The following is a 23,328-nucleotide window of genomic DNA, read 5'->3' as shown; positions in this document are numbered from 1 at the left end:
CGTTTAGGCGGGCGAGAGAATGATTGTTTAACGCCACTGATATTTTCCTGTATTATCGGCATCCTCTTTAACAAAGCTGTGTCGAAACACGTACGTGAAACCACGAATACATACCAACTACTCGAAACTAGATGATATTGCCGAATATATCTTTTCGTGGATCTCTAAGGATACATTATAAGGAAGTACAAATCACAATTGGTGAAACAGATACGAGGTAAAAGTGTAGGGGGGCAGATGCAGTGTTTATTATCAAGAGCAATTAGGAAGTGGAAGAAACACGAGGGCAGTTTAAATGAGTTTATTAATGCATGCAAGAGGATTACAAATCTCTCTTACGCTCGGTGACGATGACCGCTGATCAGAAACTGTGCATCCATGCGAAGGAGGAAGCTCCAGAACTGCTCGATTTGGTGCTTCATAATGACGCTGGTGTAGTGCACCATCCTGGTGATTGCCTTCGGGGCCCCGGAAATAAACATTTGGGCGTCTTCGAGGCTCACAGGGTAAATTCTTGACAGTTCTAGGTGTGTTGGGTCATCACTCGTAGGAGTTACTTTGAAGACGAGCCGAAGCTGGCTGCTGGACACCTTATTACCGTGAAGAGAGAACAGAAGTATAAAGTTAATATTATGCTTAAAATCATATTGCGGCGCCTTTCGGAAAATGCCTATAAGGATCGCTGATATAAATATTGAATCTTGGAATTGTCCAGACTGCTCTGGGTATTTCTACGGCGTAGATTCACTGGAAAGGACCACTTAATACGTTAAGATGGCGGGATAATGCGCTGAGAATAGCGTCGAAATAGTAACGGTGGTAGAATAATGTTAGAGTAAAAGTAGGACTCAAGATACTAAACTTCAAAATCTTGCAATAAGTACAATGGCTCACTGGAAAGAGCAACACATCAGTTCAACTAGCGTAGAAATAACATTTCTCCGGGCATTTATTTTGTGCTTATCATTTTGTGCTGTGGAGGCTTGATGCCCGTTTCCTGCTTTGTTCTAGACAATGTTTACGCAGCACGGACGCTAGCTCGGCAATTTAAATACACAAGCAAGTTGTACTATTAGAATAGCGTGCGGCGCTTATGAATGTTTATTAGAATGATTCAGTTTAATGTCCTTTAAAAAAAGTCACTTTAACAATATTACTCATTCTGTAAGTAAATAACAGCCATTTCGCAATTCTTTCAGTGGTAGATCAAGTTAGAGTGGGTGATCTTGCTGCAAGTGTGCTAATTGAAATTCAAAATAAAATCCTGCTGTTTTACGTGCCAAATCCCCTATATCATTATGAGGCAGAGCCGTAGTGGGGGACTCCGGTTTAATTTTGACCACCCAATGCACGGTATGCAGGAGTTTTGTTGGGGCTTATTAGAGCAACACCAAAGCCACTACGCAACCACGGCGGGTGAAAAAATTGCTGAATGAACAAAATAACCTATTTGAAATCCATAAAATCCTGGCATACTTATTGTATACACACACACACACACACAAACATATATATATATATATATATATATATATATATATATATATATCCGATAGCCCTCGCACTTTCACGTTAGACTTTCGCTCACTAGGTTTGCAGAAAGTATGAGTCAGCAAACTAACTCGGGAGCGCATTCCTTGTTTATAATTTCTCAGTTGCGCATGGAAATGGGAGTCAGGAACAAAAATAAGTTCTGATGATAACACGCCGCCTCGTGGAAACATTGGTTCTACAAGCATCTCCCTCGAATACTGGAAGGTGGAGGGACAAAAGTGTTTCCCTCTCCTGCTTTCTGAAGCAATGTTTCAGCCAATAGCTCATTTAGCTACACGTCAACGTCAATAATTCATGTATAAACATTCACTGTTCAATTTGTGCTACGCAAATGATTCCACATCGCGCCTCGTCATGATGCTAGGCTTTACTCACCGAAGCATGTCTAAGCCAAGGCGACACTTACCTGTATTCCCATATGCCCTGATCCTCCGGTGCAGCCCTTCCAGCTCACGGTAGCAACAAGTGGAACGCGAGCGAAGGCGATAACCTCGACGTACGTGGTGGTCTGGGCAAAGCAGGCGCTGCTGAAAGGTTTGTAAGCCCACAGGTCTCCCAGGCCCGTCACGGTAGGGTAGCCAATCTCCATGCCCATTATCTCGTTGCCTTCGAGGAAGTGCGGGAGAGTTAGGTTGTTCGGAATTCGCCTGAGGTAGGCATTTATCTGCTCCGTCCAATCTACTTGGGGAATGCCAGGGCAAGGTCCTGCATTGATCAAAGGCAGCGACAATAATTTATTTTATAGTATCTGGAGAGTCTGTAAAACAAGCATCCTGAACACATGGCACATTCCGAGAAGAAAATATACTGACAGGCATGTTCCATCCCTATAGTAACGTGAGTCAAAGAACTCGTATAATCTATTCGGTATTATCACATGGCTACAAGAATGTTACTTTTGTGAAGATATTTTCATAGGCAACGTATTGCGTTATAAGGGAACATGAAATCACCAGGCTTGAAGCAATAATCTGTAACTTAACTATTCTTGAACATGTGCCAGCAGGCGACATTTATTTAAAACTTAAGCTTAATTGAAATCTGGCACAGCGCCTACGTTGCAAAGAACATTACACCTGATCCCTATCAAGCGTGCAGTATACAAAATATTCTTGAACATGAGCGAGGATACATAAGTACGGACATCGCGGAGCTTCCTTAGTGTTGGTAGCTAGCGCTGAAGCCACTAAAACTGCACAAAAAAAGGTGTCGATAACTCCGAGCTAAAGTTAGTGCGTACAAACGCCCGGCCCGGACGTGGCAGCATCGAAAAGTACACCGCTTACAGCATTTGGCTCCCTCTCATGTCGCCAGTGCCGGGAATATCTCGCACCGGAGCCGTTCGACGACGTGCGAGTTTTTTTGGCCGGCATAGGTGAGAAACATAGTAAATGCTGGAATGCATAGTTCAGATGCGAATCACAGCGTGAAATATTTGAAGGAGTGCACTGAGGTTACGACTATGCCAAAAAAAAAAAACACTTTATCCCAAAAGGCAAAGCACTGATATCGATAGCACAGCGTTCAGCAGCTACATGAAGTAAGGTTGTTCGTTTATCAGCCTTATAGATCACAGTAAACATTCGCTTACTAATTAAATTATGAAGCATGGTGTCACGCGCCTAAGAGCAAACAAGAACCGACCTCACTCAATGACCGGGAACACTCACTGTCAAGACGCTGCGTTGCTGCAGAGCACAAGTAGGATCAGCGAGCAAATTCTACATCGTGCGGCTTCTCGCCTCAACGCGAACTAGGCGCGCGAAAACACAAAGCCCACGAAGCCATCAGTGGTATCCGCTCTCCTAGCCTTTGAACACACCGCAGATTAACTAAAAGATAGAGAGCGCTCGCGCCATGCACAGCCTAGGGAGCCTACATTCAACGCTGTTTCATGTAGGCTCTCTAGCACAGCCTTGACCGGGGTTGAACAGGAGACACACGTACCATGCTGCCCTCGCCCTCCTAGCGCGCGTTCGCCTCTCCACTCCTTCACCCCAACCTTGAACGTGCGAGAAGACGCCGGGCATGTCGCGCATCAATCCACCATCCTTCTCGGCTCACCATCTCACGCTTTCCCTCGCACCTACAGCACATGGCGCGACCTTAACGCACGCTAACTTTATAGGAAACGTCACGGCTACGACGGTGGAGAGTCGTGCACCTCGAGGATTCATATAGTTACTGTTGCCATACAGCAAGAAGAAAAAGAACGCACACCGTCATACGGTGAGCCGCGTTCGGTGCCCTAATACAAGTGGCAAATATTCTTTGTTCCTGGCGTTGTCGCCTTGACGTATGCGCCGAAATCGTCAGACCGTGTCACCACTTTAAAAATGCGGAGCCGTCACGCGCATCCTGGAGAACGGATTGCGCGCGCGAGAAGACGGCAAGCACCCTCCCCGCCTTTCTCCCTCGCGAGCGCAAGCAGACCACCGCATAAAGCCCAACGTTACTTTTCATCAAGCCACCATACTTCTCGGATCGCCCTGCACCGCGTGTACGTCTCGTGGTAAATCGCCATCTTGCCTTGCTCGCCCCTCATTAAGATTAGCATTGACAGATTCCCACAGTGGGTGGGATCTGCAAAATTTTAAATTGAAGCTCTCTTTGCAGACCCGGCCAGACTTTCCTGACCGTGGTTACTTGGTGCTGCTGTATGCTGCTGTGTGCAGCTGCTGTCTTGAGGAATAGCTCATACGTACAAAGACAATTTAACTGTGAGTCCCAGATGGTGGTATCAATCCTCTGTTCCCGAGCACAGCAGTCCACAATTAAGCCACAATCGCAGGCATACCAGTATCGCGCCAACGCCAAGTAGCTTTTTGAGACGATTGTCACTTATGTCACATTCCGTAGCACGGGGGCCGGGGGCAACATGCATGCCTGCCATTGCGCTTTTACGCCAAAGAGGCAGTAATACAGCCTCACGCACATAACGTATGAGGGCCGCCTTTATAACCCGAGATGCAAAATACATTCGAAAGGTCATTAAATAAATTAACTTGGTAATCACACTTACCAATTGACACGCTGAATTGAGTATCCTCAGCAGTGCAGAATTGCAGGGTCAAGAGTACAGCCAGTGCCCTGGTGAGTGCTGCCATGGTAACTTGTTGTTTGTCAATCTGCGATGATGGCGTGTCGGTAGGGACCAGTAAGAGCAAAACAGTTGGTACGTTAATCCGCAGCATAGCGCAAATAAATAAAACAAAACAGACAAAAAAGTACGCTTGTCCGATTGTCTTATGATCTATGTTTTTGATGTTCTTAGTTTCCCCCACACAAACATGGGTAAACCAACTAATATTTTTTGAAGTTCACTGAATCTTGTGTTCACGTATAGAAAAAAAAGGCCACTGCGTCGAGGAAGGTATTAACCTTAATATGGGAAAACTTATTCTCAATAACAGTCGAAGAGGATACGCAAGTACTTGGGGTTTTAATGATAAGCGACGCTACTAATAGCATGCAATAGGCATTGATATGCAGAAGATAGTAACGGTACAGCAAGTCTAAACTGAACATTACTAACTGTATACCGTGACTTCCTGCTTATAGCGAAATAATTACATTTACTTACACTTATAAAACGTTCCATAAAACTTAAGCTTAATTCTGTTCTTCCCTACCAACGGATTTAGGACTCTGCAGATTAGGAAATGCGCGAAAAATGACCGCGCAGAGCTCTGCTACACAAAATTTCCCACGTGTTTCGTGGTAATAATGAACTATTAAGTTGAAGGCATACAAAAATTAGGAAGGAAATGCGAGTTTTGCCGTAACCATATCCGTAGACGTACTTCTTTCTGTGGTGGCTCACTGTGCGGAATATGTAGGTACATTATGCATATGCAGACGAGGAGACGAGCATAGGAGCTAAGACGCACACTTCAATAAGTCAGTTCAAATGAGGGCCTTGAAATGTGTTCAAGCATTTCTAACGAATTTTTTTGCTGAGGGTCATTTATAGCCAAAACATATTTCTTCCACTTTCCCCTCGTATTATGAATATTTGTAGCACAAAATAAAAGCTGTCAGTAATCTAGCAGGTCGGAGCGTGCGTTGGCAATGCGCAATCTCTGACGCAGAAATCAGACTGGCCTACCTAAGCGCTGCCACGAACTAATGTGACTTTCAAAGCCAGAACTTGTTTGCTTCTTCTCGCCACTCAAGCAATGTGTTGGATAATTTTTTGTGTGTCTATAATATTTAAAAGTTTCCGACAGATCATTGCTTAGGATATTGGCACAAATGAAGACGACACATAGGGCTGACACATAAGGCTGACAGCAGGATGGCAGCCACGACACCTATCCTGCTGTCGTATGTATGCCGTCTTTGTGTCGTTTCCTCCAACGCGAACCCGTGACAACTATTCCAGCAACCACTCAAGCTGAATACGTAAGGTACCGTGTAAAAGAATTACACGGATAAATCAATTAAACCTTCTGCAGGTCCAGACACGTGGGGAAAGCTATGAACAGCTCATTCCATCTTACCTCTTGTGACAACGCTTCGGACAGAACCCCAGCAGAGGACAGACGTAAACTGCGTTCTGGTGACCGCCGCACTCGGCTGTTTAAGCGTCCCTGGCATGTTTTCGGTGAGTGATATGAAATATCACCCTCCTACACTCGAAGCCATATCAACCACATGATGCCGCAGTGCGAAACGGGTGTAGCAACCAGATAATCGTGAAAACTGTAGCTGCAGTGGGGAGTAACGTAACTCCCTGTGTGCTCTTGCAGTTACACTTCCCCTTGATAAAGTTGACACTTCAAAGCCACTACTAGCGCAACGGTGACACTTTCTAAATTTGTTGCTGTGACTACCGAGCACTCGAAATCTGGGTCGGCCTTAGACTGTTTATTTGGGTTGCTACGAAGAGAGCGAAAGGGTAAGATTAGATCTCTTTTTGACACAACGCTCCGCTTTCAGCGATGATATAGCGCATGTCTGCGTCTCTTAATTGCACCACATATGAAAGCTTTCGTATAGACAAGGCCACTACATCGCCTTCTCTTGCGTACAGACGAGTTTGATGTCGTTATACGACGACGGTGCAGCGCTTGCGGGGTGAGATTAGGATTAGGCAAAATGGAATTAATATGCTCTAGCCAGGTAATATTTATCAAACGTGAAGATGGCCTCAACCACTAAAATTAAAATCTCACTTTTTGCATGCCCACCACGCACGGAAACCTGGAAAATTTCGGTGCCTGGTGCATCGAGCCTCTACGCTAAGGAAACGTTTAAGAATTATACCGTTGTTATTTCTTTAGCAATTATATGGGCAATCGCACCGTGGCGCCACCGCCACCGTGTTGTCATGGTACCGGCGATGGATGTGCGTCCCGCGCATGTAGGTTTATTAAGAACTCCAGAGACGCGACGGATGCCCTATGACTGCAAGGATATCGGAGACCCGTTACACGTCCTGCACCTTCGGGGGGTTACGTGCAACTGGCGGTGGCGCTGAGACTATTTCCGTCAGCGGCAATGCATATATATATATATATATATATATATATATATATATATATATGTGTGTGTGTGTGTGTGTGTGTGTGTGCGTGTGTGTGTGTGTGCGTGGGTGCATGTTCGTGTGTGTGCATACTTACACACTCTTCCAAGCTCTTCCTTTCTTTCTCTGCCTCTACCACGTGACCAGCTTCCAACAGTTCACCCACATACACTGTTCCACTTTGACGGTCATTAAAACGAAAGGCGAAAATTTTGTTCACGTCTAGTGAGCGCCACGTAAATGCTACAAGTATTTCGAGATGACCGCATTTTGAAAATTGCTCTCCCGGTTTGGGACAGTGCCAAGACACCAACTTCATTCACATGACTCTGCACGGCCACCATCGTATGTAATTCTTCGCGCGTCGGATGCCAAGCGCTCGCAATTTATCGTCACCACCAACCTCGAACAAGATTATTTAGCAAAACGCCGTTAATAACTCTTTGTAATTCGTGGCACAGATTTAAAAGTAAGAAAAGCAAGAGCACTTTCAACACACGCGTTGGAATGTTTGTGAAGTGTAGTTTACGTGAACCGGTAATTAAATTCTATACAGCTAAATCCGATGCGGGCAATTGTGTGTATTTTTGTCGTCTCCAATTGGTAATATTACGAATTGCTCAAGTTTGTTCACCACACAGACTACAACTATACTCTCATGCAATGATTATGTGTACACAATACACACATAAACGTACTGTGACCAATTCAAATACCTAATATTCGGCAGAACCCATCTCGTGATGACTGTCGACGGTTCTGCTTGAACATGTTGAACAAATATAGCGACACAACTTATTGCCACCTTCGTAACAAGTTATATATGAGGCGTGTGCTGCAGCAGGACTCCTCTTTTGGGCCTCCCTAAGGACAGCTGCCGGCATCTGGCGGCGCTATTGCGAAGCCTGCCAGTGGCCTCCGAAATGCCTGGCACGCCGGTGCGTGCTAACCCCGGTTTACAAATATTAAGGTGCGAACACTGCGCACGCCCGAGCGTTCATAGTATGTTCGACAATGCCAGGGTGCATCGAGTAGCTCTGCTTCCAGCCGGTAGATGCCAGGCACGGTAAGCGGTCCCAGCTTTTCGGCGCCAGCGTCTTTGCATTCCTCTGCCTCCCTTAATTTTCATTTATAGAGGAGTGAGTAAATCTCAGAGCGTCAACGAAGAAAAGTCGTTTTCTTTTCAGGATAAAGTGAGAAGTCTACAATGCTTAATGCTTCGCTAACATGGAGGTATCTTGTGCAGGGCGGGCATGATGTGAACGCGGATCGATCGGGCAGCACTCAAAACCCATTAAACTTCCGCTCGCGCGCGCAATTTGTTACGTCAGATCTTGTCATTCATCCACGTATAGAAAGATTAAAGCGTTAGCCCGCATGCTACCGCTACATCAAAAGGAAGTAATGACTGCAACAGAATATGTTGCATTTCATGCTTATCGAGACTTCCATTAACACATTCAGAAAACCGTTCAGGTATTGTTGAGCGAATTCAGTGTGGTCACGCTACAATTATTTGAAACGGCTGAAGCTTTCAATATGCAGCAAACTACAGCAAAGCGGCTGTTCATGGATAGAACTTATGACGAGAGTCCACATAACTATGTAAAAACCCTTTCGGATGATAATTTATCAGGCAGGTCGAAGGGAGGCGTCATGTCTTCGGTTCACAGCATCTGTTTTTCAGTTGGCTAGCGAGAACTCGAGCAAATGGCTTTTTTGTTCCAGTTCCACTCAACATAGACAATGTATAATATTCATTTGGATTTCATCTATTGGAGAATATTGGAGAATTTTTTGCGCGAACTGTCCACAAGGGTGCAAGGGGATGGCATAGTTGTGTGTCGGCCAAAGCGAACGTTGCGCGAACGACCGCCTATGAGAACATGCGCAAAAAATAAACATAAAAGAGGATAAGGGCGCGCATTTGGTGGCCCATGTCACCGCGTGTGGGTGTGACGCTCGATTTTAGGAGACTACCTGTCTGGACAGGAGTGGCAATGCCTCGAACTTCTCGACTTGCACTTGAAGCCTTCTTTATCAAGAACAGATATAGGTGTATAAGTGAGTGTGTATGTCATTACTTGATGCTAAATTTTATTTTACTTCTTGCGCAACCGCCTTTGATGTACACGTGCCTGTTCGGTATGCAGCATGCTTGACAAGAGCATATATATATATATATATATATATATAGTTCAAAAAATAGAAGCACGTAGGAAAAAACATAACAAGACTTTACTGACGTTTCGGCCGGGGTCCGGCCTTCATCAAGAGTGCGTGTACAAGCATACAGAGCTCAATTTATACCTTTTTGCCGTAAGGGTGAAAAGAGACAAGAAAAAAAATATACAAAGTGAAAAAAATAAATACAAAGTAAAAAAAGAATACAACGAACACGTAAATGGAAAACTGCGCGTGCACAGAGTGGAATTATTGAAAAAAGTGAATACAACAAGGCTGTGAAAACAAGCTCCTAAATCGTGAATAGCCCATGACCACAGGTGTGCACAGATTTCGTGTCGTCATGGATGTCAACACGTGCAATGACCCATGTCAAAATCATCAAAACGATGGGCATGTACAGTGGTGCTATACAGGGGTACAGAGTTGGGCGTGTATGGAGTGGGATTATTGAAAACGTATTAACAAAAAGCATGCGGGCGTGACTGACGGGATTTAGTAGCGTCGTGAGTGTCGACACATCTGATAGCTCATGTCAAGGTACATCAAAAGCGACAGGCATGTACAGTGGTGCCATAAAGGGATACAAAGCTGTGTGTACATACAGTGGCATTGTGAAAAAACATATTAACAAAAGGGATGCGAGCGGTCGCTGCTGCCAGGTTGGTATTTGACCACAAAGACGGTCATACACCCTCCCTGGCTTAAAGGACTCCTGCACTGTGACCTCCACTAACCTCCGAGTTGAATGAACTGCGAACAATTGAATTCTTTGCACACGTTGTATTCTTTGTGTTCGTCGGCAGGCGTATTTTATACAAATTCTATGAGTGTGTGAAAAAAATGAAATAAAATATAAAATAAATGAAAGATTTAATGACAAGATTAAGTAATAAACAGCAATATAATTTCGAATTAATGCTGCGGAAATATGCATATCCCTACATAAGCATGTCATATAATATATGTTATAGACCCGTCACGAAATGCATGTTCCGTCACGAGATGCGTATAACTATACACGTGCACACACACACACACACACACACACACACACATATATATATATATATATATATATATAATTCAAAGGACAGGAGAACGGAGTAAAAAAGAGAGAAAAAAACAATAACACGACTTTACTGACGTTTCAGCCGCACAGTGAAATGTCAAAGAAGAATGACAGCCGGAAATGCAGGCGCACACCTTTTTTACCTCACCGTTGAGCCCAACTAGCCCAACAAGTAACTATTATAGAATGCATATACAAAGTACAACAAACTAGATACGCGACATGCAGCTAGGCAGTATAGTCTGGAATGATACAAATGCAAAATAAGACACCGTTTCATGCATTTATTTAGTGAACTCAACTCTAACACTATCTAAGAAGAAGACAAATGTGATAAATCGAGTGAATTGTGATACAATACAATCTCATGAAATATAGATGCAACACAACTATTTACAACCTAACAGTGTAGAACTTAATAAACATAACATACCATAAGAGATTGATCTAAACAATGTAAACAACAAATTTGCTTAAAGAGAAAGTTGTTCTAGCAGTTATTCCTTACTCTCTTCTATCATGTTACTAAATATTGATGGTGATTCTATATCAGCTACTGTTGAGTCACGGTTGTTCCACTCTCTAACAGCAGTAGGAAAAAAATAGCATCTAAATGTGTACGTTATACAAGGGTACCCAACTAACCTTTTATTGTGCTTATGGCGTGAAATACAGTTCCTGCCACATCTGGCAGGACGCAGAGAAAGTAATATATTTTGAAGAATTTATGTTAAACGGTTGCGCAACAGGTTATGCATAATTTTAGCCGATCTTGCTTTGCTTTGATTACCAGTGTGTCCATTCCAGATGAAGCCGGAAGATTTGTGGGCGAGTCATTGTTTTTGTACTTGTGAAAAAACCGTATTGGTTTCCTTTGAACTTTTTCCACTTCGGTTATGTTTGTCTTTGTGTGAGGAAACGAAACCGTGTTGGCATATTCTGGTACTGGCCGCACAAATGTTTTGCGGCATAGCAGCTTGATATGACTGGGCGCAGATTTCGGGGACCTCTTAAGGAAGAAAAGCTTGCCAGTGGCTGCCGACGTAATGCTGGCAACGTGCTTGTCCCATTTCAAGTCAGGTGCTGGGGTCAGTCCTAGACACTTGTGTTGCTGAACTTTAGTTAAGGTTGTTCCACTAAGAAAGTAGGGGAATTCTGACTTAATGTCCTTTGTTGTTACTACCATTGACACCTTCTTGGCATTAAAAACATTTGCCATTGTTCAAACCAGGCCTTTATCACGTTAAGGCATCTTTTCAAGGTGAGGTGGTCTTCATAACTTCTTATTTCTTTATATACGAGTGTATAATGCAATCGTCTGTAAAAAGTTTTATGCTGCATTCTATGTTAGTGACGATGTCATTGATGTAAATTAAAAACAGTAAGCGCCCCAAGACCGAGCCCTGGGGAAAGCCAGATGTGGCAGGAACTATATCCGATGATGCTTGATCATGGAAAACCAACTCTGAACTTTCTGATAAAAAATCTCTAGTGCAGGGTGTAATGTTTCCGTTTACAATAATTGACTCTAACTTTGCAATTAGCTTGTCAAGGCACACACCATCGAACGCTTTGCTGAAATCATATGTTCCAGAGACCAAACGCATTGTGAGTTCTCCGAAAGCACCATGTTTCCTTACCTTCCCTAACAACATTTTATTACAGATGCAACGTCCAAACATGCACACTTCAAGCTGACATCAGTTTGTTGAAAATACCGATGACTATCTGTTTCATTAAATATAATTTATGTTAAAAAATAAAGCGCCTGCCAAAATAGCCTAACTTGAGGAAAATTATTTGTATTTGGACTGAAGTGGCCTTCTAGACAAAAAACGCGCGACACTCCGGTAAAACTCTTAATCACTCACTCACCTCAAAACGATGTATTCGGAGGCCATTCCGCACAAAGGTAGTAAATGTGGCTGGTATGTCTGGAACTCAGCAATGCGGTGCCACACAGATCGTAAGAACGAATGAGAAAGAATGATGTACTAGAGAGAATCCGCCAAACTGAAATGGGTGCCTTTGATGTGACAGTTTTTCAATCAATGCTAATTTTGTTTCCCTATTTTGGTGGGAGAGAAAGTGAGGGATGAATTGGACTGATAACTTCGTGCATTATCGGCATTCTCTATAAAGTCGTGTTACAACACGTGGTGAAACCATGAATACATACCAGCTACCCGAAACTATACAGTATTGCCTAATGTATTTTGCGTAGATCTCTAAGGATACATTGTTTAAAGCTGGAAATCACAAGTGATGTTAAAGATACGTACTAAAATGTAGGGCGGTAGGTGTAGTGTTTATTATCAAGAGCAAGTGGGAAGTGGAAGAAACAGGAGCAGTTTACAAGAGTTTATTCATATATGTCAGAGAATTACAATCTCTTAGGCTCGGGGGCGCTGGCCCCTGATCAGAAACTGTGCATCCATGCGAAGTAGGAAGCTCCAGAACTGCTCGATTTGATGCTTCATAATGACGCTGGTGTAGTGCACCATCCTGGTGATTGCCTTCGGGGCACCGGAAATAAACATTTCGGCGTCTTCCAGGCTCACAGGGTAGATTCTTGACAGTTCTAGATGTGTTGGGTCATCACTCGTAGGGGTTACTTTGAAGACGAGCCGAAGCTGGCTGCTGGACACCTTATTACGGTGAAGAAAGGAGAGAAGTATAAAGTTGATATGATGCTTAAAACATTTCGCTTATAAGGATCGCTAAAGAGCGTATAAGGCTCGCTGATATAAATATCGTATCTGGGAATGGCTCATACTGCACTGTTTATTTCTACGGCGTAGCTTCACGTTAAGCGGCCAGTTAATACGTTAAAATAGCGAAATTTGCGGTGACAATAGTAATAAAACAGTAACGGTGGTAGATTAAGGCTTAAGTCCAAGTAAGACTGAAGCCACCAAACTTTAAATATCTTACACTAAGTGTAGTGCTTCAGTGAAAATAGTAGCACATCAGTACAACTAGCATTGCAATGCTATTTTTCCTAGCACATTATTCCTGCTTATTTTTTGTGCTCTCTAGGCTTGATACTTTTTCTGCCAACAATATACTAGCTAAGATTCACGCACAGCGGACGCTAGTTCTACAATTAAGGTTCCCAAGCAAGCGGTATTATTAAATAAAGGTTCTCGAAAGAAGCACTTATCAATATTTACCTAAATGATTAAGTTTTGTGCCCTTTGAACAAAGGTCACTTTTATGAAATTACTCATTCTGTATGTAAAGCGATACCTATTTCGCAGTCTTTTCAGTGGAAGATGCACATTGAGTGTAGTAATAGTAGTTGATGCTGATGCAAATTTATTCTTTGAACAAAATAACCTATTTGAAACGCGAAAACTCCTCGCGTGTTTCTTGTATATATAAAATACCCACAACCCTCGAACTTTCCCATTAGACTTTAGCTCACTAGAAGTGCAAAAGGGTTGAGTCGGCAAATTTACTGGTGAGCGCATTCGCTGTCTATGATTTCTTAGTTGCGCATGGGATGTTGAGCGAGTAACAAAGATAAGACTTGACGATACCACATCCCCTTGTCGAAACGTTGCTAGTAGAAACATCTTCCTTGAGTACAGAAAGATGGAGGGACAAGAGTGGTTCTCTTTCCTATTGTCTGAAGCCATGTTTCACCAAGTAGTTCATCAAGCTTCACGTCAGCATCAACAATTCATATATTCAACTGGACTGTGCTATTTGTGCTATGAAAATTGTGCTATGCAAATGATTCCACATCGCGCTTCGTCACTGATGCAAGGCTTTAAGAACCGTAATATACTGTATCTAAGTCAACGCGACACTTACCTGTATACCCATATGCCCTGACCCTCCGGTGCAGCCCTTCCAGCTCACGGTAGCAACAAGTGGAACGCGAGCGAAGGCGATAACCTCGACGTACGTGGTGGTCTGGGCAAAGCAGGCGCTGCTGTAAGGCTTGTAAGCCCACAGGTCTCCAAGGCCCGTAAGGGTCGGGGAGCCAATATCCATGCCCATTGCTTCGTTGCCTTGGAGAAATTCCGGGAGCGTTAGGTTGTTGGGAATTCCTCTCAGGTAGGCATTTATACGCTCCGTCCAATCTACTTGGGGAATGCCAGGGCAAGGTCCTGCATTGATCAAAGACAGTGTCAGTAAAAAATTTTAGTTTTTTGAGAGTCTGTAAATTGCGTTTCCTGAACGCATGAAATATAGAGGGAAGAAGACGTAGTGACGGATATGTACCACCCCTGAAGTTAGTGAAAACACTTCTGCATTATAATCGGTAACATTATATGGCAGCAAGAATATTACATGTGTGAAAATATCTTCATGGGCAACTTATTGCGTTATAGGGAACAGGAAATCACAAGGCTTGAAGCAACGATCTTTAACATACCTGTTGTTAAATATATGTCTTCAGGTTACATTTATTACCAATTAGACCTAATTTAAATCTAGCGCAGCCATCTACGTTCTAAAACATATTAAGCCTGATCCCTATCAAGCGCGAAGTGTACAACATATTCTTGAACATAAATATGGCCATGCCGGAGCTTCTTAGGGAAGGACAACTAGCGCTGAAACCACAAGAACTTCAAGAAATAGGTGACGATAAGTCCCAAGTAACGTGACTGCGTTCCAACTGCACGGCCCGGACGCGGCAACGGTGAAAAGTTGACAGCTTACTGTTAAACGGCATTTGGCCCCCTATCATGCTGCCAGCGCCGGGCATATATCACACCGGAGCCATTCCACCGCGTGCGAACTTGTTTGGCCGGCGCAGCGGCGAGAAACATAGTAAATGCTTGAATACACACTTCGGATGTAAATCAGAGCCTGCAAGATTTTAAGGAGTACACTGAGGTTACGACAATGTAAGGCAAGAAATTAACTACATTTTGTCACAAAAGGAAAAAAAAACATTGCTATCAATAGCACAGTATTCAATGAACTACACGAAGCGAGGTTGTAGCGTTATCAACCTTACAGATTGCACGAAACATTCGCTTTCAAACTAAATTATAAAGCACGTCTCACACGCTTAAGGACAAACAAGAACAGACCTCAGTCAAAGACTGCGAACGCTGGCTGTCGCAAACCTGGCGTGTTGGAGAGCGCAGCAGGCAGCGAGCAAATTCTGTATCGTGCAGCTTCTCGCTTCAACGAGAACTGGGGGCATGGCAACCAGAGCCCACGAAGCCATCAGTGATTTCGTGTCACCTTGCCTATGACCCCAGCGCAGATTACCTCCAAGATAGGGCTGGTTAGAATAGGAGACGCACGCACCCTGCTCCCCCTCCCACCCTTCCTAGCGCGCGCTAGCCTCTCCGCTCCCTCACCTCAACCTTGCACATGCGAGAAGACGCCGGGCATGCCACGCATCAAGCCACCTTTCCTCTCGGCTCACCATCGCTACGCTTTCCCTCCCACCTACAGCATATGGCTCGCGGCCGCAATCCTGTAGTAACTATTCAGGAAACTCCTAATTAATGCAGGAACGTTAAACTTTCCCCACACGTTTCTGCTAATATGAGCCTTACTATTATTGAATATTAACTCGGCGTCACGTACATTTCTCGCTGAAGGCGGGGAAACAGTGTTTGACGAATGTACAACGCTTCTCGCGTTTTGATTCAGGAATTTTTCCAACACCTGTAATCAACCGAAGCTCTTGAAAGTTTGTTGACATATCACTCATTGGATGTCCCCCATTATCTTGAAATGGTACTTCTGTGGCACGTCGAATTATTTCGGTACAGTGGGAAAACTTCCTACGCGGTTTATAAAGCATGCTTGTAAACGCTGTTGCACGCGTGCATAAATATACTGGAAAGGCTGTAAATAACCTAAATAGTTCAAACTTTCTGTATACGTGATAGAGCACTGCAGGGGCTCGGGCTTACCCGAAAGCCCGGGCCGGGTAGGGCAGTTTTTTCTAGAACTCGGGCCGGGCTCGGGCACGGCATGGGCTTTTTGGCCCGGGCCCGGGCTGGGCTCGGAATTTCTGATGGTGTGCATGTAACGTGCAGCGAGTTATCCTCGCGCATCTCGACTCTGAAAGACCTGTTGCCCCGGCGCAGCTGGAAGCTAGCAGTGCTACTCCTGTGTACTTCCCTTTTCTTCTTCCGTCGTATTTTGCGCTGTTTGAACAGAATGTAAAAGTCCAAAAAGAAGTCACCTCAACCCAAAGGATGCTATTGTATGCTTTACCTAAATTAATGCTTTCAGCGCGGTGTAAGCGCGTTCGCGACTTGCTGATTCTTCAAAAGCGAATTGGTAAAATGATGGCTGGTTAGATAAGATAATTCGTCACGCGGGTGAAATATGGCACTGCGTCCATCCATGATTGCACGTATGTTCTCAACTGGTCGCCTAGCAGCAGTGCATTACGCTGCACCATGGAGGAACGAGAAGCTTTCTTTCTCCATTTACTCCATCCATGCGCTGCGCAAACGACCGGTCGTGGCTGCGCTTTGGCTAGAGTGTACTAGAATACGGTTGAGTAGGACGAGCGGCTGGGGCGGCGCATGCTTTGCAGTAAGGCGCCCGACGTGGAAAATACTGTGGCGGCGCTGCGATAGAAGTGGATTGGGCCGCATCAAGGTCGCGCCGTTGGAAACTGCTGGCGATACTGCTCGGCAGGGTCATTCGTACTACTTTGGCGCTGGTATTTGCGTTCAGACCGCTCAAATGGTGTTCATATTTGCATATGACATGTATTTATGCCTGGAGAATAAATTCATTTCATTCTCTTCTTTATTTTATTTATTTAATGGCACTCGGTGGTATTTTTCGGTCATGGGCCGGGTTCGGGCCGGTTTCGAGCCGGGCCGGGCCGGGCTCGGGCCTAAGGTAATGGGGTGGCGGGCCGGGCCGGGCCCGGGTCGCGCCATAAAACTTTTGGTCGGGCTCGGGCTTGCAGGCCAACGTGAAGACGGGCCCAGGCCGGGCTCGGGCTGAAAAAAGCGGCCCGTGCAGTGTAACGTGAGCCATAACATGGCTGCTATTTCTTATGAAGATCGAATTACCGCGGTTTTGGTTTTCCCAGAGCAGCGGTGAATAAATATGAATGTTTCTTACCTGTGAACATGTAGAAAACAGGGATATCAATTTTTATTTTGCCCCTCACATGCCTCCACCCTCTTTTCCTCTTAATATATACTTGGTGATGGTGCAGTTCTTTCAAGTCTGCATGAAATCATGCTAAAAGCGTTTACGAACTTTCCTAAAGTCACTCTACACCTTAGCTGTAGAAAAAGCAAATGCGTAAGTAGTGCGGACTGTGAGCAAAACTTACTAAACGTGTGGAACCTTTAGTAAAACGCACCGCTGCACTAGTTGTCTATACGATAACTAAAAACCGAGCACGAAGACAACCTAGACAACGACACAAGATAGAACACCTGTCCAGTTTGCTTTCTTTTTCCGGCTTGCTCTCGCGCTCAATTTCTTAAGCATTTCTTCTCTAGCGGCACAAGTGAATATCTCGCGTGAATATAACTTTTTCTGTCATTACATAGCGATATGCTTTCTATTATGGCACTTACTAGAAGTATTCGCGCACTCAGTTTCATAAACAAAAAATTGATGCCATCAGAACGCTATAGCGATGGAGGCCTACAATTAAATAAATTCGCGATTAAAAGGCCTGCACTGGCGAAACAAAGTAAGTTCTTCCTTTTACTTTATTGGGTTGTCGTCATTTGATCGTAATATTTGGCGTTTAATATTTTCCATGAAGCCACCATGGGGCTGCAGGAGGAACACCGGTCATTCAAGGTACAGTACGGACTGAAACAAGCGTATCGGACAGCGCAACTTCTTCGTTACTCTTCCTGAACACAGCAGATGCCCTGAGCACAAGTACCCTACAAGACGACACAGCCTCAGTGACAGTCTGCCTAGACAGTGTGCGCCGATTGTGTGTACAGTGCACATTTGAGTAGACCATTGGTTCCGTTCAGTGAGCCAATGAGATCACTCTGGCTAGCCGCATGACTAATCCCAAGGCAAAACCCTGCTCTCCGCGCTTCCTTCACAAAAGTGGCATCCTCTTGTTTCGTAGAACTTCAGGAACAATGACCGTGGGCTGGTCCAGTAGCAAACCCGGCTGCGCAAAAAAGTTCCGGTTCGAGTTCAGTTCCAAGCTGGTGGACAACAAATATCAGCTTGGTTCCGGCTCAGCTGAAAAAAAATCGTTCAGTTCCGCTGAGGTTGGACACCCTGTTACTTGGTACCTCATTGCGTCGTGTATAAGATGCCTGCGACTAAACTTGGCGCCGTTAGTTGGACGTTAAAAAACAAAGGAGCGTGAAATACGAGGAGGGCAAGATTGTCTTCCGCCTTGGCTTGAACCATTAAATTATACAGGGGGGTCATTTTTGACTTTCATGGAATTTTTAAAGTTAGCGTGTTGCAGATGACATAGAATAATAGTCCTTAGATGCATATTTCAGCGAGGGTAATATCACTTGCACGAGGAAGGGAAACACATTCAACTGTTTAACAAAATCCATTATTTGACTTTTGAATGAATTCCTTCGCGGTACATATTGAAATTTATTAATTGTAGCCAGTGAAATTGGAAGGCCTGTCCGCTTAAAATAATTTAAAAATGACGCCAGTTTGGAGATATGCGTCATCAAACTCGCCGTAAAAAATGCACTGCTGTTCCACTTTTTTTAAACAAAGTGCTCTTTTATGCGTTGAAGCACAAAAGTAACTGGAATTCCCATGTATTTCGTTCGCACTTTTGGAAATGATATCTGCAACCTGGTGTCATCCTGGAAATTCATTTCAAGTCGACACTTCTTGCAAGTTCACTGGCTACAATTCGTTAATTGCAATATGCGCCGTAAAGTAATCGATCAAGTAGTTAATTAGGGAATGTCTGTTAAGATATTTGATTATGTGTTTAGATTTCATGTGCTAGAAATGTCCGCCTATTCGAATAATCCAGCTCAAGGACAAGAGTTATACTATCTGCCGCAGGTGAGTTTTTTTAAATTCCATAAAACCTAAATATGATCACTCTGTATATTCTGATTGTAATCATTCTGAAAGAATAGCTTTCGTCGGCCCTTTCCCTTATTTTGCGGGTGTGTATATTTCAGTCTAGCTACTTATGTGTCCTTGAGAATGACTTTGACATATAAACAAGCAAATTTGTATAATTACATTCCCGACCGTTCGTTTTGAAACCGGTCCTCCCAGCACAGAAGGCCGATGTTCTAACCTTTAGGCAGAAGTACGCATGCCTTAATAGAAGGGATGAAACACCCTTACGAATTTTCCTCTTGCAAGCTAGTGCTTTTTATTGCTTGGAGCGTTGGGCGCATCAACCAGCAGCACTTTACTAATTAAAACTGAGTACGCGCATCTTCTACCTAATAAGGTTAGTATGAGGTACGCTTCGCTTTCGTCATGCAATTTTTTGTCCGTCTTTCATTCGACAGTTGCGCTGTGGCACGTTTTTAAAAAAACCAAACATACCGGGTCTGATGGTACTCACATGGTCTAATGCGGAATAATTATTCCGCTTTCGATGCAAGGACCACATAGTGGCCGAGGAGGGTTTCGTCACAGAAACCTGCACCGCGTGTGTGGTCGTACCTCGCCATCTTGCTTTGGCTCAAACCTCATGAAAGATTCGCGTCCACCGATTCCCACAATGAGTGGGATCTAGAAAATTTTAAATAATGATTTATTTAAAGGTCTCATTTAAAGCAGAGACCCGCCGGTTTTTTTTCTGACCAGGACTGCTTGGCAATGCTGTACGCTGTTGGGTGCAGCAGCTGCTTTGACGAATAGCTCATACCTAAAGAGACAATTGAAGTACGAGCCCCGATGGCGGCATCAATTCACTGTCCCCGAAGTTAGCAGTCCGCTATTAAGCCACAATCACGCGTATATATGTCGCACCAACGCCCGCTAGCTTTTTGATTTTGTCACTTATGTCACATTCCGTAGCACTGGTGCCAGGGGTAACATGCGCGCCTTCCGGTTTTCTTTTAGCCGAAAGACTCAGTAATACAGCCTCGCGCAAATAGACTTACGAGAGGTCACTAAAGAATTTAAATTGGTATTCTCACTTACCAATTGACACGCTGAATGGAGTCTCTGCAGTGCATAAGTGCAGGGTCAAGAGCACAGCCAGTGCTCTGGTGAGTGTTGCCATGATAACCTGATCTTCGTCAATCTAAGATGATGACGTGTCGGTGGGCACCAGAAGAGCAAAACGGTTGGTACATAATTGCGCAGCAGAAAGTAAATAAATAGCAAAAAACAAGCAAAAAGTGGTCATTTGTCCAATCGTCCTCTCGTCTCTGTTTTGATTTTTTTAGTTTACCGGCATAAATGTGATTAAACCAACTGATTCTTTGAAACTCGCTGAATATTCGGTTCGTGCACAAAAAAAAAAATAATAAACGCCGCTTCGCCGAGGATGACAGAATTACTCTTAATATGGAAAAAAATTCTCTACAAACAATAGAAGAGATACGCAAGCACTTGGGGTTTTAATGAGAAGCAACGTCACTAAGAGATTGTAATAGATATGCAGAAGATAGAAACGGTAGAGCAAGTCTGAACTGAACATTCCGAAGTGCATACCATGATTTCCAGATTACACTCAGTGTAAAGGGTTACATTCACTTACACTTATACCATGTTTCGTAAAGCTTAATTCTGTTCTTCCCCACCTGCATATTGAAGATTGTGCATGTTTGGAAACAAACGTGCGAGAAATGACCGTGGAGAGCTGTGCTAACCAAAACATCTCTCGTGTCTCCTGTTATTAATGAGTTCAAGGCATAAACAAATTGCCATGAAAATGCGAGTTTGGCTATAAACATACCCGTACACGTATTTCTTTCTGTGATGGCTCACTGTGCAGAATACGTACGTAGTATACGCAAACGGACACTTCAATAAGTCAATTCTAATGAGAGCCTTAAATGTGTTCAAGTATTTCTAATGCATCATTTGTTTGGATGAGGGCCATTTATGCTGAAAAACACATTTCTTCCACTTTCCCTTTAAACGGCCACCCTGAATATTATGATTATTTGTAGCAGAACAAAAAAAGACTCTGAGGGAGGCGGCAGGCTGGAGCGTGCGTTGGAAATAGCAGTCGTCCTGGATGCGCAAGCGCTGATGCAGAAACGAGTCTGGCGCATGTAAGCGCTTCCACAAACTAATGTTACTTTCAAAGCAGAACTGGCTTCCTTCTCTTCTCGGCACTTATACTGTTTGCTTTATCATTTTTCTTTTTTTTGCATTTCTAATGTTTAAACGATTCCGAGAGTTAATTGATTAAGATACTGGCACAATCAAAGACAACACATAGGACTATAGACCGCAGGATGGGCGCCAGGACACCCATCTTGTTGTCCAATGTGCCCTCTTCTTTGTGCCATTTCCTCCAACACAAACCCATGCCAACTATGTCAGCGACCCGTCATACTGAAAATGAGAGGTATAGTGTAAAAGAAATACATCGATAAATTAATTACACCTCCTGCACATTGAAAAAGATGAGGAAAGCTATGAACAGCTCAGTCAGTCTTACCTCTTTTGACAACCCGTCGGACAGAACCCCAGCAGAGGACGGACGCAAAATGCATTCTGATGGTCGCCGGACTCAAGTTTTTTAAGCTTCGGTGGCATGATTTCGATCAGTGACAGAAAATATGACCCTTCTACACTTAAAGCAGTATCAACCACATGATGCCACATTGTGAAGGGGGTGCAGCAGCCAGACAGTCAGGGAAAGTGTAGCTGCACTGGCGAGTAACGCGACTCACTTGGTGCTCTGCAGTTGCTCTTCCTCCTGATAAAGTTGACAGTTCAAAACCACTCGCGTGATGGTGACACTGTCTAAATTTGTCGCTCCGACTACCAAGGGCTCAAAATCTGGGTCGGCCTTAGACTGTTTATTTGGTTCGCGACGAAGAGAGCGAAATAGTTAAGATTTGATCTCATTTTGACACAACGCTCTCCTTTCAGCGATGATAGCGCACGTCTAAGGAGGTCCGTCTCCATCGCCTAATTGTAACACATGTGATAGCTTTCGTATAGGCAAGGCCACTAAATCGCCGTCTCTTGTATACGGACGAGTTTTATGTCGCTATACGGCGTCGGTGCAGCGCTTCCGCCATGAGTTTCAGATCAGGCAAAATTGGGTGATAAGCGCTAACCAGGTCAGAGTTATCAAACGTGAAGATGACCTAAAGCACTAAAATTAAGACTCACTTTTTACATCTTCACCAGGCATAGAAAGCTGAAAAAGTTCGGTTTCGTGTATTCATTGAGTCTCTACGCCGACCAAACATTTCACTATTATACTTTCCTGTGTTGCTTTAGCAGTTATATGGACAATCGGACTGTAGGACGGCCACCACCATGCGGCCATTGTATCAGCGGCGCATGTGCGTCCCTTGCGTGGTGGTTAAAAGCTCTCCAGAGAAGCGACAAAAGCCAATGACTCCAAAAACGTCAAATCTAATTGGAGGAACCCTCACTATCAACTCAATCGGCTCTTCAATGTAGCCACGGCAGTGTTCTGCCTCACACTGCACAATCACTCGCGTTCCGGCTGAGCAAGTTTGTGCGTACCGCACCGTAGTGCGTGCGCACTAGTCTGAGCGGAACAGCACAGTGCGCTTCAAGATACAAACCCTTACGGCTTTTATCGTGTCTCACCTGGGGCACACGTTGAGTAGCGATGTCTGCAGAAAGCCGGTGGCGGTGCTCTACGCCAGCGTCCTGAGGTGCCTAATACCCGTGAGACCACTGTCTCTGATGCCCAGAAACACTTCCGTCCCGAGCCGTAGCTCACCAATAAGTCGCCTCAGCGTACTCCTAGAACACCGTCTGGGGATATGCAGTGCAGCGCTATAACCTTGCTATTGCTTTCAATGTTGTGCGAAGCTGTGCGTAACGAGAATTTATTAAGAAAGCGTCATACTGTGAGTGAAGCAGCAGCCGAACAGGACAAAGC

General features: G+C 44.2%; 2 protein-coding genes across 2 annotated transcripts; both read right to left on the bottom strand.

The window, feature by feature from the left end:
- Window positions 1-286: 286 nt before the first annotated feature.
- Window positions 287-6,116, bottom strand: LOC119459588 (uncharacterized). The gene is made up of 4 exons (XM_037721295.2): window positions 6,057-6,116; window positions 4,577-4,682; window positions 1,961-2,259; window positions 287-590 (listed from the first exon to the last, which is right to left on the bottom strand). Exons 2-4 carry the CDS (start codon window positions 4,659-4,661, stop codon window positions 336-338), a joined length of 639 nt encoding a protein of 212 aa, XP_037577223.1. The 5' UTR covers window positions 4,662-4,682; window positions 6,057-6,116; the 3' UTR covers window positions 287-335.
- Window positions 6,117-12,685: 6,569 nt separating this feature from the next.
- Window positions 12,686-21,979, bottom strand: LOC119458977 (uncharacterized). Its single transcript, XM_037720827.2, has 4 exons — window positions 21,898-21,979; window positions 20,424-20,526; window positions 14,157-14,455; window positions 12,686-12,985 (listed from the first exon to the last, which is right to left on the bottom strand). Exons 2-4 carry the CDS (start codon window positions 20,503-20,505, stop codon window positions 12,731-12,733), a joined length of 636 nt encoding a protein of 211 aa, XP_037576755.1. The 5' UTR covers window positions 20,506-20,526; window positions 21,898-21,979; the 3' UTR covers window positions 12,686-12,730.
- Between the last annotated feature and the right edge of the window lie 1,349 nt (window positions 21,980-23,328).

This window comes from Dermacentor silvarum, chromosome 7 (assembly GCF_013339745.2).
Source record: "Dermacentor silvarum isolate Dsil-2018 chromosome 7, BIME_Dsil_1.4, whole genome shotgun sequence".
Taxonomy (NCBI): domain Eukaryota; kingdom Metazoa; phylum Arthropoda; class Arachnida; order Ixodida; family Ixodidae; genus Dermacentor; species Dermacentor silvarum.
Note: the sequence above shows the minus strand (reverse complement) of the source record. Positions and strands in the feature narration are given on the sequence as shown.